The sequence below is a fragment of the Lepisma saccharinum genome, chromosome 2, assembly GCF_977018435.1.
Source record: "Lepisma saccharinum chromosome 2, izLepSacc3.1, whole genome shotgun sequence".
In the NCBI taxonomy this organism is placed as follows: domain Eukaryota; kingdom Metazoa; phylum Arthropoda; class Insecta; order Zygentoma; family Lepismatidae; genus Lepisma; species Lepisma saccharinum.
In genome coordinates, this window is record NC_139230.1 from 145766057 (window position 1) to 145781419 (window position 15363).

General features: G+C 37.5%; 1 protein-coding gene across 1 annotated transcript in view; it reads left to right on the forward strand.

Annotated features, from left to right (window-relative positions):
• The window catches only part of LOC145984527 (uncharacterized), a 217744-nt gene extending 212188 nt beyond the window's left edge, over positions 1–5556 (forward strand). Inside the window, exon 3 of the mRNA XM_083118182.1 lies at positions 4887–5556. Within this exon, the coding sequence (XP_082974308.1) occupies positions 4887–5165 (279 nt within the window). The 3' untranslated portion in view covers positions 5166–5556. The remainder of the gene's footprint in view (positions 1–4886) is intronic.
• Positions 5557–15363: the final 9807 nt, after the last annotated feature.

Sequence of the window (15363 nt, forward strand, 5' to 3'; positions counted from 1 at the left end):
TTCGTACCATAGTCATTAAGGAAGGTATTTTTCATAATGTAAAGAGGATACAACATTTCCCTCTATAAAACTTGATATGAAATATTAATGATGACACTGTAATCCAAGAAGCCATTGATCAATCAAGGGATTCCTATTTGATTGTCGGGTGTCAAACACATGTATTTCAACAACACAATATTTTGCAAAATGGTTAACGTAACCAGTAGGCAAACATTGTCTGTAGTGATGCAAGAGTCTTTCATTTGAAGCAAATAGAATCCCTGGTGGAGTAAGAGACCCATGCTTCAATGTTTTAGCAAGTAGGCCTACAACAAATGTATTACACATTTGTACACAATTCATCAATGTGTAGATAATATGTAACCATTATTATTTAATTAATTCGATTTTTCTTGCATAACACAACACAATGGTGTTGTTGGATTCTCGTTAGATTCCTTTTTGCATAAAAATCTTGCATACTGGAAACTAGAGGGGAAACATTATGAAGCACGATTTATAAATGACTTCCTTAATCAGTTCTGCGGAGAAGCCCGAAGCTGTTGGTACACATTAAAATCTATTAACATTATTGACCTGTAAATATAAAGTAGATACAGTCCCAATTAGCCTATTTATGTTACACTTTATCTTTGCATTCTTTGGTAGTCCAAAAGGTTATTATCGAAATATTGTTATTTGATGTTGCTCGAACTTTTTTTGTTTGTTGGAGTTTCAAGATAACATCCCTTTCCTGTTACTTATTACTTTTGGAGGAGGTGGGGGGCAAGTGTCTCTCTGTACCTTGCTATAACTGTCAATACAACACAAAATATATTAAAAATTTTGCCCCCTCTAGGATTGACTTCGCCCCCCCTACTAAGAATTCCTGGCTAAGGGCCTGTGTAACTTTCTATGGTCAACTGGTCCGAGAGAAAGTCTTTGTTTTGGAGAATCCCCAGAATGACCTGATCTCCGGTAGAAGTTTTATGGCGAGGGCAAAGATTTTAATTGCACCCGCATTGAATGGTTGGGCTTTTCTGAATGTAAGGGACGATATTATTTCTTTTGACACAATTGGGAAGAAAGAGAAGAAAACTAGTAACCTCCTGTCTTCCACTGTCATTCACGTAGAAGAGAAGCGTGACAAGGAAGTGTTGCTAACCCTCATAGCTGAAAAGTCAGGAAAAAGAAAAGGTTACCGTCGAGGACAGCAAAAGAAAATGCAGACCATATTCTGATTAGCGACCTCAAGGATGAAGGATATTTCCATTTTGAATGCCCGGATGGTGGATATAAGTATCACCATGAATTCGAGAAGGATGTGAATGAGAAATTCAGTAAGTTCCAGGGAAAGAGGAAGGGAAACAAGCATACTTATGTGGTAAGAGAGAACTCTGGTTCGAGTCCCGGTCCTTCAGCTGTGCAGGGAACGGAATGAGAGAAAATAACCTTAGTTGGCATTAAGGAAGGTGTAATGGCAAATTCAGATGATGATGAACAGGACAACGGAGATGAAGAATTGTATTGCTCTGTTTTCTTTAAACGTCTTTTGAGAGACAACCCTGACACCGCTTCTGTTGAACTCCTTGGAGATATAACACCCGGGCCTCAGGGCGAAATCAACAATTGCACTCAATCAGCTGTAGAACCTAATGCAAAGAAGTTGGAAGTAAACGAAATAACAACCGGCAATATAAACTTGGAAGATAAGCGATTATGGGCAGGAGAGCAACAGAAGGGCCCATATTTGTCTTTGTTAATTGTGTGCCTTAAGGGAGAGGAAAGTTTTCGATTTTCATCTGAGCACTTCTTACCTGGATGAAGATGGGATTCTCTACATAAACATAGAAGAAGGGAAGGGCATGTTTCCCGCGTTTGGGCAGCAGCAAAAGATTTGGACACCGGATTTGTTGAAACTGGAAGTGCTGCGAATATCCCATGACGAAGTTCACGCCACACATCCAGGAGCAGCTAAGACTCTGTTCAATATTTTGGAACAGTTTATGTGGAAAAATGTTTACTCTGATGTTAGAGAGTACTGCAGATCATGCCTCACCTGTTTGAGATACAATCCAGATTGTTGTAAGAAGATTGGATTTATGAGAAGTCGCAATCAGCCACGCCCAGGAGTGAAATTGTATGGAGATTTGTTTGGACCATTTTCGACCAGTTCTAGGGGGTGAACCCAGGACTAATGAGCCTATTTAGTTGTTTATTTGGGGCAAGAAGCGACCCGGTAAGGGTGGAGTGTTGCAGAACAAGAGACAATATTTATGATAGAGAGGGATGACATATCAGCCACAGAGTCTTCATGCCACATTTCTTTATTAAAGAAGAAACTGATAGGAAGACAAGAAGAAAGATTTGTCACTACTCGGGTTAGAACCCATTTCTACTCTTTAGAAGATTCTGGTGATATTAGAAGTGAAGAATTTCTGGCCATTGTTGATATTTTTTACAAAACCTGTTTGGAATACCTTGAAAAATGGGAAACTAGCTATGGTGGAGCGGAGAATTTTCAGTGGGTTCTGCTGCAGAGTACACCGAGTTGGCGTGATATCCAAATAGTATGTCAACAATTCCTGAGAAATTAGTAAATGTTTTTATATTTGCTACTTTAGAAGACGAAACAAAACTGTTTGATCAGTGGCAGTGTGGGAGAGAAATCATAATACAACTCCAAAAGAACTGGGAAGAAAATGTTTGTATTTTGGATAAATGGGTACAGGTGTTTAGTAAATTGGAAGCAAACCACATAAAGTATGACGTCCTATTAAAAGCTGTGGAAATGGTGTTGTGCTTGCCTGGAACATCCACCCCCGTTGAGCTTGTTTTTTCAATCGTGAACAATATGTGGACTGATGAAAAATCGTCCTTGCATGTATCAACAATGAAGTCTCTCTTGCTGGTGCGAGTAAATTTCACCGAGAACTTATGAACGATTACTGAAGAACAAAGCTGTTCTGAAGAAGATTGGTTTCTCAGATAAATACTTTTGGCAGTCTTCAGCTTCAACTTCTGTGTGATATTTATATCAAAGGGTGATCCGAAGGGACCAGGGATGTCTATATGTAAGTAGCCTAACAATTATTATAAAAAAATTATAAATACAATTTTGCATCATGAGATCATATTTTATTTATTGTTTGTGATGTGATCAATGTATTCATATAATCCATAATTAATATATTTAATACATCAATAATGACAATAATTTCATAATTAGACATAATGTACTTTTAAGAAATAAGGGGGTTAAACTGAGCTCCTTGGGATGTCCCATTTTGGAAGCAAAATATTATGTGACGTCCCTTTTTGGGAGCAAAATATTATGGTCACCCTACCTCAACCCCACGTTCAGAAATCTCTAAAGCAAATGAATTGGCTACATCTCATTTACTCCACATGGACTCGACAAGTACTGTTAATTCTTGGATGGAAGCTATTGGTGGGAAAGGTTTGAGTGGAAGATTTACTGGGCTCCACATGGACTTGACTAATGGTTGTTAGAGAGAAAACTGACCTTTCGAAACTTTTTTGAAGTAAAGTGAGGTTCCAAATGTGAACTGGGACTTTACTATGTGTGAGGCCTATGGTAGATTCCCAGGATGGATGATCTCTTCAGTTGGGCAATTTTTCATTAATATATATCCATGAAAAGAAGCCCTAGTCTCTCATATGTGGACAAGGTAGTTGACCGGAGAGCAGAGGGAGAGGTTAGGTCAGCTCTGCATGAGATCAAAATTGTGTAAGGGCCTACCTCATTTGTGTTTTTATGGCACAATGCAGTGGGCATGGGAGAAGTTTCCACCCTCCCCTCCCTCGCAATAATTGAGGTTCAGCTGTTGTAGAAGTACATCGAGGACACATGTAACATAGATACTGATGATGACAATGTTCACTGTAATATGTGTGACATTATGCCTTGGAATTCCAAAAAAGTGTAATCCATGCAATACCATCAATGTAATATTAATACTACAAGTTTCCTTTCTTATTTTTTCATTTTTGTTTCAAGGAAAGTGTCTGACATGTGTGCTACATGGGGTAAGGTTATCAACACCTACAAATTGACAGAATTTACTATAAATTAGGAGTGAAAACTTTATTATTTTGATAGTTGATAACATAAATTAAGTTCATTTAATTGGCATTCAAATAGAATAGCAAATTCATTTAATTGGCATTCAGGTAATTATTGTCATCATCGATCCTTTGCAAAATCTCAGTTGCAAAATCAGCTCGACGGGGATGGTCAAAGCTTTGACTAACTGGACATAACCTGACATAATGCCACTGGACTTTTTTTTCTGTGGGGTTATGTGAAGGACATAGGGTATGCAAAACCTGTACCTGATCTGAACACACTGACAATTGTCAGAAAAAGGATAACTGAATCTGTTGCTGGTGTCACACAAGAATTGGTGGACAATACATGGCGAGAAATCAAATATCGATTAGATGTTCTGCGGGCAACAAATGGTGCACATGTGGAAGTGTTTTGACATTGTCAAAAAATCTTAATAAGTTTCTCTTTCGTTTGCAGCAAACCATAGGATTGTACCTGTAATAGTTTTTTAAAAAAATATTTTTTTGTAATGAAGGAAAGACTTTATGGCCACCCTGTATTATCTCTTGAATTTTACTATTGCCTGGCTTGTGTAAGAATTTTAGGGTGACAGTTTCCTCCTAACTATACAACACAACATACATAGGTCATAAATATGCAACATCTAACAGTTTGTTAAACAGAGAAATTGATGTGCCAATTTCTTCTGTTTTTTCATTCCATTCGGTGTTATTTTTTCTAATTTCAGGTAGGTTTTTCTTTGTATTGTGTGACAGATTTGTGTGCAATGTGTATTAAACTTTGCAATGGTAATTCTTGTTTGTTTTTGCAGAAAAAAGGCAACACTCTTGGGTCTCAAAAGCAGTTGCCATGGTATTTGCAGAATAAACGCTATGTTATCATGTCACGAAAGAAGCTGCCATTGTTTTTGGCAAGTGCTCGCTACTTTATGGTGCCTCGAAAAAAGCTACCAGTGATTTTTCGAAATGCACCCTACGCTGTTTTGTCTGAAAAGAAGAAACCAGACAGTCCCAACAGACACACATCTTCTCGCAATATGAGGTTTGTACAGGTGGAGTCAATTGACAAAATAAAAAAAGACCCACTGTAAAGGGGCCAATGATTAAACATGTGATGGCTGAAACTCACCATTGAAATGACTTACTAAAACAGCATAGATCACAATATGTCAGTGACTAAGTAGAAGTTTGTCACTGGACATATTGAAAAAAAATAGTGTTCTTTTGTTTTACGTACACACATTCTTTGCATTCCTGTTGCAATCGGAGTATATTTTATAAAATATGGTCTTCACTAGGAAGCCTATTGGTTATTTTAAAAGTTAATCATGAAAATGTATTCAGTGTGTTTTTTTTTCCTTTCTTTCTCTCCCAAAACCAAATATCAAGAAATTGGTTTCAGTTTAGATTCTGATTAATTAATCATGTAAATTACTTATAGGTACAGTGAAGAATAATGAAGATAGCACTGTAATAGTTGAATAGCCTGGCATGTTTCTTTAGCGAACTGCATAATAATACTATTATATTTTTTCAGTATGCTTTTTATGTTGCAAATACAGATAAGCAATTATGTAGTTGATTTTTTTTATAAATCTGGTGCTATCCTTAGACATTTGTGGGGATAATGTTGCCTGAAATGTACATTGTTACAAAGAAGTTGTAGTTATTGAGCTATAAAAAAAGGAAAATGTTGTATCTGAAAGCAAACTTAAAAACTATTGGTTATTTTAAAAGTTAATCATGAAAATGTATTCAGTGTGTTTTTTTTTTCCTTTCTTTCTCTCCCAAAACCAAATATCAAGAAATTGGTTTCAGTTTAGATTCTGATTAATTAATCATGTAAATTACTTATAGGTACAGTGAAGAATAATGAAGATAGCACTGTAATAGTTGAATAGCCTGGCATGTTTCTTTAGCGAACTGCATAATAATACTATTATATTTTTTCAGTATGCTTTTTATGTTGCAAATACAGATAAGCAATTATGTAGTTGATTTTTTTTATAAATCTGGTGCTATCCTTAGACATTTGTGGGGATAATGTTGCCTGAAATGTACATTGTTACAAAGAAGTTGTAGTTATTGAGCTATAAAAAAAGGAAAATGTTGTATCTGAAAGCAAACTTAAAAACTATTATATATGAGCTTTCTTTATTCCCACTTCTGTGTGATGTGAATTTCAGCCATTTGTTTTTCATAATGTTTTTTTTTCTTATGTTCAACATTGCATTAATACTCGACTGTATTTCATTTGTAATTCTGTATTTATATCAACTGTAACTGACATCAGACTTTGGTTTTCAGTTTCTTGATTAACTTAATAATTAAAATTGCCAAACTGTTTGTAATATGTGGTCTAAAGCTTTAGCTGACCCATTATAAGTATGGATGTATCAGCCTAAAAGAAAGTTTGCTACAGAGTGATTGTAAGCTAACAATTGTATTCCCAGTGAATGCTGCGTAATGATACAAGTGTAATAACTTTAACAGTTAAAAGCATAATAAAACGAAACATGAGATATGAAAGTAATGATGCAATAATGTGATCCTATTAGAACCTGCATGAATGGGTTGCAGTACCAACTTCCTTCACTGTAAGCTTGTAAAATGAGCCAGTACTTTGCACAAATCTTTAACAAGTAATATGCATAAAAATTAAAATTGTATTTCGAGATGTGATTTTGTTCCCTAACTTTTCCCCTGGATTTTGCCTTAATGTACAATTGGTTAAAAATTTTAAAAGAAGCTCAGTACTGATTTCTGATTTGTATGCGAGTGTTGAATAAGTTTATTCAAAACATTCCAAGAAGCTACCATTATCTAACATGCAATCATTGTAATTTCATTATCTTTTTGTAGCTATAAAATATTTATTGTTCTCAGTAACCATTGTTATTTTATTCAGTGTTTTTAGTATTTATACAATACTTCTGAATTCTTGTAATGATTGGCAATGAAGATAAGGGATTTGATTTGGGAAAGAAAGGTATACAGTGCTCGAAAAATCTTCTTCAGAGCTAGGCACCAGGAAACCACCTACTAGCTGAGCAGCATCACCGAATTCAAAACATGGCTGAATCATGCGAGCATTTAATTGTGAAGTGCTTACCAAGAGAAAGTGGGAAGATGGGGGTGGGGGACAAAGAGTAAGAATTGTGACTTGATTCTATTGAATGTTCACAATGATAATACTAAAAAAAATCATTTACACTGTACTGCAATTTGAACTTAGAATCTTCAAAAATTCGTACATGCAAATTTAAAAAAACGGCAATATTACAGCAAGACAACACAGTCACCAGGATGAAATTTTCGGTCACCATGGCGACCGGGATTTTTCAAGCCTTGAAGGTATAGTTATACTTTTGGGGGAGGAGAGGGAAAAAACACCCAAACCTAATGAATGCATCCAGCAACGATACACAGGAATTTCTGGGAAAATATGAATTATAAAACGGATTAAAATTATGGCTGAGCCAATACCACTTTGAACTGATACTGATGCCGATACTCTTACCGATTCCCACCAATACAGATTCTTAAAATTGTATAATAACTAGAATTTGTTCAAAATATTGATCAATACTGACATGTAAACATTCTTCTCAAATTATATGCATCAATTTACAAATAAATTAGCTTCAGCATATTAAAATAGATATTCAGGGTGGCTACGAACAAGCAGAAATTAAATTCTCTGACTTTTCCAAGTTTTCCAGGACAAAATTTACATTTTCCCTGACAATTACAAACTAAACTAAATCGATGTCTTTGCAAGTGGAAATAATAAACTCATACAGATCCAGGTATGGATTTGTTAAGTACCAATATTATCTTCTATGAAATTGACTTAATTTCTCTATTTTCTATGAATTGAATTCAAACAGCAGAATAGTGAATTCACAAGCTAGGGAAGGATTACGGAATTTTATCATACGCAGTAAGTTTAAAATAAAATACTTGATTATTTTTAAAGTTATGACTAAATGAGATAATAGTCAAGACTGATTGATTAAGAAATACAATTTGTAATTTACCAGTCTCCTTATACATTCTCAGCATTATATGTTGATATTTCCACTGAGGTTTGGAACCCTCTGCTTGCAAGAACTATGAGTGTGGACTCATTTTTCGATGCATAAAGCTACTTCTCTCTTCTCTCTAAAGCAAACAACTTAACTTTTGCATATACGTGAAACAATTGAATTGAACAAAAGAAAGTGTCATATTTCCTTACATAATTATCAATGGGATTTCTGTTTCAGTACAGTATATCCAAGTGAAGTACTGTGAAACTGACAACATGCAGTTATACCATTCTTGCTGATGCAAAGGGTATGTAGGTATTAGAAATTTAATGCAAGGAATGTATAGAATTGCATTGTATACATACCTGATTTAGCTAACCACACATTAAAACAGGAAGACACTGTTAATAACAGCTTCTGAAAGTTCATATACGAGGAGCGTTCTGAAAAAAACTCCAATGGTGCCTATATGCAGCACTAGTGGTCGGAGAGTGACACACACACATGCAGGCAGGAAGAAGTGGCATGTAGCTGTAATCTGGTACAGTTCTAGGTTAAAGATTGTAGCTCTCATACTGCGATGTAGCCTACGTGTAGTAATCAGATTTTTGCACACTCAGAATTTGGCACAGAGCCACCAGCAATCGTGTGAGGTGTGCAGACCGGACTTTGTGAGTGATAGTATGGTCAGACGATGGTGCAGACAATGCACGGAAGGCCAGTAGAATGTGCACAACCCCATACAGCTGAGTTGCATCACTTCAGGTGAGAGATCTTGAACCACTCCCTGTACAGCCCTGGCCTTGCATGTAAAGACTTTCATCTCTTTGTTTAACTGAAGAGGTTTCTGGCAGGACAAGGATTTGACAGCTACACTGTGGGGGAGATAGTTCCAGTCTTTGCTGTCAGACACATGTGCCATGGGCATACAAAATTTAGTGCCATGTTACGACAAATGCCAGAAGAACGGTGGTGATTATGCCGAAAATTAGGTTAGGACTCACTGTTATTAATGCAATAAATTACAACTAATATTCTTATTTTATTTATGCCTAATCGGTAGGGACCTTGATTTTTTGTTATTTTCTTTTCAAATTGGTGTATTTTTTATTTTTTACTATTCAGTGTTATTTTACACAAAATTCACTTTCTCTAAGCTTCATTTCACCTAAGTTCATTCACTTGTTTACACCATCTGTCCAGTCCTCTCAGGTATTTGCATTATGCACAGTCGTATGTTACGCAGACTTCACTTCCTGATATATTGGGGCTGCGAGGTTTACATCAGGTAAACAAGAAGCAGCTTACATGAGGAGGAAGGTAAAAACTGACTGATCAGCAGATAGGAAGTCTGCAGTGAGCGGTGTTGAGAGGGATGGACAGACTGGGAAGAGTCTGACTTTTGGTTTTTTGATTAGAGACAGGCAACAGGACTTTGGAAAGGAGCAGTCTGACTGACTTAGGTGAACTACCTATGAAGCCTAGAGAGAGAGCTTAGTTTATTTTACTCTACGTTTCCTTAAAATTCATCATCGTTCCTCTAAGTTAGGCAGGTAATTATCCTAACCATAACATGCATGATTCAAGTTCAAAGGTTCACAAAATCGAACGAGTGACTTATTTGCCATTTCTAGTAGTATATTTAGGTATTGTATTTCAGTTGTACCTTTCGCAGTCAAGCATTCAAATTGTCATGAGGACAAGTGCTCTCATCATTAACAAGGATGAATGGTGAATAGCTACATCTTTCATTAATCTATTGGGAGTGGTTGGTTCGATCCCATCATTCAGTAGAAAGATACGCCATAAGTGGCAACGCACCCAAAAAATTTAAATCAATCAATCTCACGTGACAGATACCGATACACGAGGGCTATTTTTCTTCAACCTCCAATGGTGCCGCCAGGAGGCCCGTGAAGCGCTAGGAAGCAGGGCATCCCGCAACGTGATTAGCATCCCCCTGCCACTACCACCACCACTGCCAAGGCCAATGCTGCGTTTGAAGCTGAGCAACGGGCACATAGAGATGTCGGCTACAATTGACTCTCCCGCCAAGTGCGAGGTGCATAGTGTGATACAATTTCTACAGGCAAAGGGGCACAATGCAGCGAAAATTCACCATCGAATGAGCTGTGTGCCGGAGAGGCATGCTGTCTTCGGGCATTGTCTTGCTTCATGACAATGCCCGACTGCATGTTGCTGAATCAACCCAAGACCTTCTTCATCGAATCCACTGGGAAGTGTTTGACCACCCTCCCTACAACCCAGACCTGGTGCTGTGACTTCCCAACTTTTCCAGGCGATGAAGAAGTGATTGGGAGGACGGTGCTTCCACACCAATGCGGAGCTTCGGCAGACCTGGCTCAACAGACAGGCGGCACTTTTCTTTGCAGAGGGTATTGGAAAGCTGGTGCATCGGTACGATAAATGTCCGACTCTGCTTGGTGATTACGTTGAAAAGTAGATTATACGTGTATGTAACTTTTGTCAATAAACCCATTTTGCTATTCACTGTGGTTATGATTTCATGTCCTGTTGGAGGTTGAAAAAAAAAATAGCCCTCGTATTATGGCACCAAAAATTGGCATTATCTTTTTTTGACTTGTAGTGTTACGTTTCCCAAAATTCGCGTTTTTGTTTTAGAACATTTTTCTGCTAAATATACGAAAACTTAATACTCCATTGTGCTTTTAAACTATTACTTTAAATTTTACGCAATTTCATGACAGTTTGATATGTTGGAACAGATTTTTGAGGAAGTAAAAGTAAAGTGCTCCCCTGCACTTTGCCATGAAGGTGTATAGGGGTGTGGAGTTAGGGCCCCACACTTTCTTGATCACGGCTGAAGGCAGGGGTGATGTGATCAACACCACGCTCCTGGCTACCTTTATCCCTCAAAGTGTCCTCCAGGTCAGTGACGTGCGGTGATGTCGACACTTGGGGTAGCAGTCAGTGGGGTGGGGTTGGTGTGGGTCACACCCTTATTCCTAAAAAAAGGAATGTCAATAACAGGAAAAGATTGCAAAATGATGAAAGAGTACTAAAAAAAAGTACACGTAAACCCCACCCACACTCGAAAATAAAAAACGATTTGATTTGACTACTAAGCCAGAGATCCTGGGTTCGAATCTCGGCTTGGCCATGGGTATTCTTTGTGTGTGTGTGTGTGTCCCTTCATCAATTTTATCGTATCATCTTCGCGATTAGCCAAAAGTGGCGGAAAAGCGAAGTAAAATGAACCAAATCAATCGCTTTTTTCTCACATTTTATTAATTGCGAAGATGATACGATAAAATTAATGGAGGGACAAACACAAAGAACACCCATGCCCAGGACAGGGTTCCAACCCTAGAACTCCTGGTGTCGTAGCACGCTGTGATAACCACTCCCCCACGGTTGGTTCATTTGGTGTTTTAAGTCCATTTTATGTACAGAAACAAAACACACTTTTTTGTAGTTTCTTCGATAATATTCATTTGGCTTTTTGAGTTCTGAGATACATTTTTCATTCCAAATTATTTCATTATTCACTGCAGAGTACAACACATAGGACAATAATGCGCACTCATCACGGGTTCGAAACCTGGCCTGGATTGTTCATATGAGGTCCCATCATCAATTTCATCATATCATCACTCATCCTCATTTTCGCGATAACCAAATGTGGCAGAAAAGCTAAGTAAAATAAACCAAACCAACAACAATATGCCCAAATAAATACATCCGTATTTATGACTGTTAGAGGCCAAGAGTAGTATATTTAAATAAAACACTACTAAAACGAGAGAGAGAGAGAGAGAGCCCAAGCACATATTTTGTAATTTAATTATTATATATTCCATACTTGAAAAAAGAAAAAAGAAAGAAAGCATAATATTATTGTCTGCACATAACACCTTCCCATTTCATAAATAATAAAACTACATCCCATATTATACATACATATTGTACAACATGTAAAAGGTTGTGTAAATACAGAGAACATAAATATTGCAGAAAATTTTACTTTGAGTTCTTTAGAGGATTTTCAAAAAAATCTATGAGAAACCAATTCCCTATCTGTCCTATAGGAGATAGACTGGGGGACCTGAAAGCCTGGGCTTTCAACCATTGCAGCGGGGGGCAAGGGAGGTAGAGGTAGAAATCTTCCTTTTTTCTTCGGGCAGCCATTTCTACCTGGAAACTGGTCAGGCAGAGGAAGAGCGAGCTAGGGTACCCAGCCAACTTTGCCTGCGGATCACACCGATGGACGAGAAGCGCGTGGAAAAGAAAGTGTTGCATATGAACTGTGGCTTTAACAAGACAATAAATATTGCGATTTGAATATAATTCGAAATGTGAGATTGATTGATCTCTCTCTGCTAGACTAGTTACTCCTCAGTGCACGTCACTGCTCCAGGTACCTGCTTGATATGACGCTGGGTGGGCGCCGGAGCAGTTTGAATACATGGAAAAGATCCCGGTTCTCTCACATGGTAGTCAGATGCTCTAACGATTGAGCTCCATTATTCCTCGCTCGACAAATGCCGATGGAGCGCACTTAGTTTGGTAATTCAAAACACATCTCGCGCGACAAATACTGAAGATGTGGCTCACGTGTGACGGTAGATATGCATGCGATCTCCTGTTAGAACCCTGCTACTTTGCTCTGTGATGCAAATGGTTTTGATATAAGTTGAAAAAATCGTGTGCAATACACTTGGGAAAAATTTACACGATTTATGTACACAAACATATCCTAGAAAAACAAGAATGTTGGATTTCATGGAATTTTTCGTTGTTTTAGGACATTATTTTTTAAAAAAAATCGCTAAAAACACCAACAATTCGCATTTTATGCCAAATTCGCATTATTTTGATATTTTGAACGGGCGAAAAATGTGTCCAGTCATCACTGCACATTCATAAACACAAGTTCGCAGCAATTACTATTTTTCACGGTTTTCGCGTTTGCGAAAAATCAATGTCCCTATTAATTGGTAACTACTTTCTGGTTACCCCTCGTATAAATCAGTAGATGAAAAGTGAAAATTTAGCAGGGCTGGCAGAGAAAAGTCAATTCTTGAAGAAAGTGGTTTGCTTTTATGATTGAATGATTCGAGTAAATATGATATTAAAATATTTACATATTTATTATTAGTATTTTATTTCATAATATTGGACATTAACTTCACTCAGTGAGAGATTAATGACCATCTCTCACGAGTTTAAACAGATAGGGCAGAGAGTGGCGTTAATTTCATTGCAATACTAGTGTTGCAGTAAATTTGAGGTTGGGAGTTTATAACGTTCACCAATGCAGATTTATGTTTCACTTTTTCGTGATAGTATTCAATATATATCCCATTTTCTTGGATTCTTCTTGATATCTAAGAATAGTGGAATGTCATTGTAAATGTATGTTAACTTGTGTAACACCAGTAATACGTTAGGATGATGAAAGAAAACCTTCGTAAGCATTGCTACATTAAATAAGGTGAAGTGAGCCAGAAGAGTAATAAAATTCCAGCAGTATATTTGCAGTCTAAAGCTCTTGTTTATGCATGCGATTTTTGTCGGATGTTGCAGTCCGAAGACATCGAACAAAAATCAATTCCATACGAGTGCCATGCATGCAATTTCTGTTGCACGTTGTAGTGAGATACTTTGTCGGGTGGTGATATTCGACAAAAATCGTATGTATCAATGGAGCCTATTTATTTCCATGTTCCTTCAGTTTGTCCAACAAAATGCCTTACTACGACGTCCGACAACTATCGGACAGCACCACCCACTCCCATCCCCTCCATCTGTTGGCAGTTCTGTCATCTTACTACTCCCATACGGACAAGAAAAAAATGATAATTCAATGCATTTTCAAGGTAATATTTAGAGGCTTAACACATTTTTCTGCCCCTCCGGAAATTTCTCTCTCTCTCTCTCTCCTCCTGCCATCACTGGTTTCTGGCATCGTGGTGGTGTTGTCCCAAAAGGGCCCTAGAGGTTGAGGCTGAAACTTGGCAACAAGATTTCCTGTTCCCGTGCAGAGTTCCATCATAAAAAAAGGAGTCAATGAAGACAAAATTCCCTGACATTTCCATGACTCTTTTTGACACCTCAAATTCCCTGACTTTTCCCGGTTTTCCAGGTCTGTCGCCACACTGATATTATGTAATCACAAAATACAGTTTTTTGTGCAAAATGAAATACAAATTTGAATTTTCCATAACTTCCAGGATAATTGTACTCCGCGAAAGTGTTGCGTTGCATTTTCGGCAATGCCGTGAAAGACCAATATGCTGGAAAAGTATCAACTGGTATCGGTAGATGAATTCCAACCAGATATTGACATCAGTATCAGCTCAGCCCTAATAAAAATAATTATTTGTATCCTGTTAACTGCAATGCACTCCAGTGAACACATGTTTCTTTTATTTAGAGCATATTTAGAAATTCCATGTATAAAATATTACATTGAGTCATGCCTATTGTGATACTCCATATTTACTTGAAATGCCAAGTGCTGAAGAAATAGACAAATTGAACATTTAAAATTTACTAAATATACATCTAGAAATGTGCATTTGCTTTTGTTAAGAGGCTACACTGTGCATGTCTGAAAGTAAGTTAGGAACAAAAATAATACCTGGAAATTTTCAAATTTATTATGGGAATCTATCACCTATTTTATTAGAACACCTTGGTGATACAAATGAGCACAGAATTCATTTAAAAGATTTTCACCACATGAAAAGTTACAATTGTTTCCTTGTGTGAGAAGAGGAAATGGATAATTTTCTTCCGATTCGAATAAAATGTTCCCGACTCTACATAACATTTTATTCCATACAAAGGTAAGTACACATCGCCAGACATTACTCCCATGGACTTCTTTCTATGGAGAGAGATGAAACGCCTCATATACGAAACACCTGTCGTGTCAGCAGAGGATCTCGTTACACGCATTAATGTTGTTGCAGCGACGATAGCAGACACCGTGGGGTTGTTTGCTCGCACTAGACAATCCTTGATTCGGCGTTGTCATCTCTGCGTGGAAGTTAATGGCAGACAGTTTGAACATCATCTGTGATGTGGTTCCCTCGGCACCTCCACACTGCACACAGTGAACATGTCGACACATATGCAACCTAGCGCAACACCACCACCATCTTTGTTTTTCTACGTAATGGTGATGTCCACTACGGATATTCGCTTTCTTCTTAGTTGTCAGTCTCCACATAACACTTTCCGTGGATAACACATCTCGCTAAACCCTTCC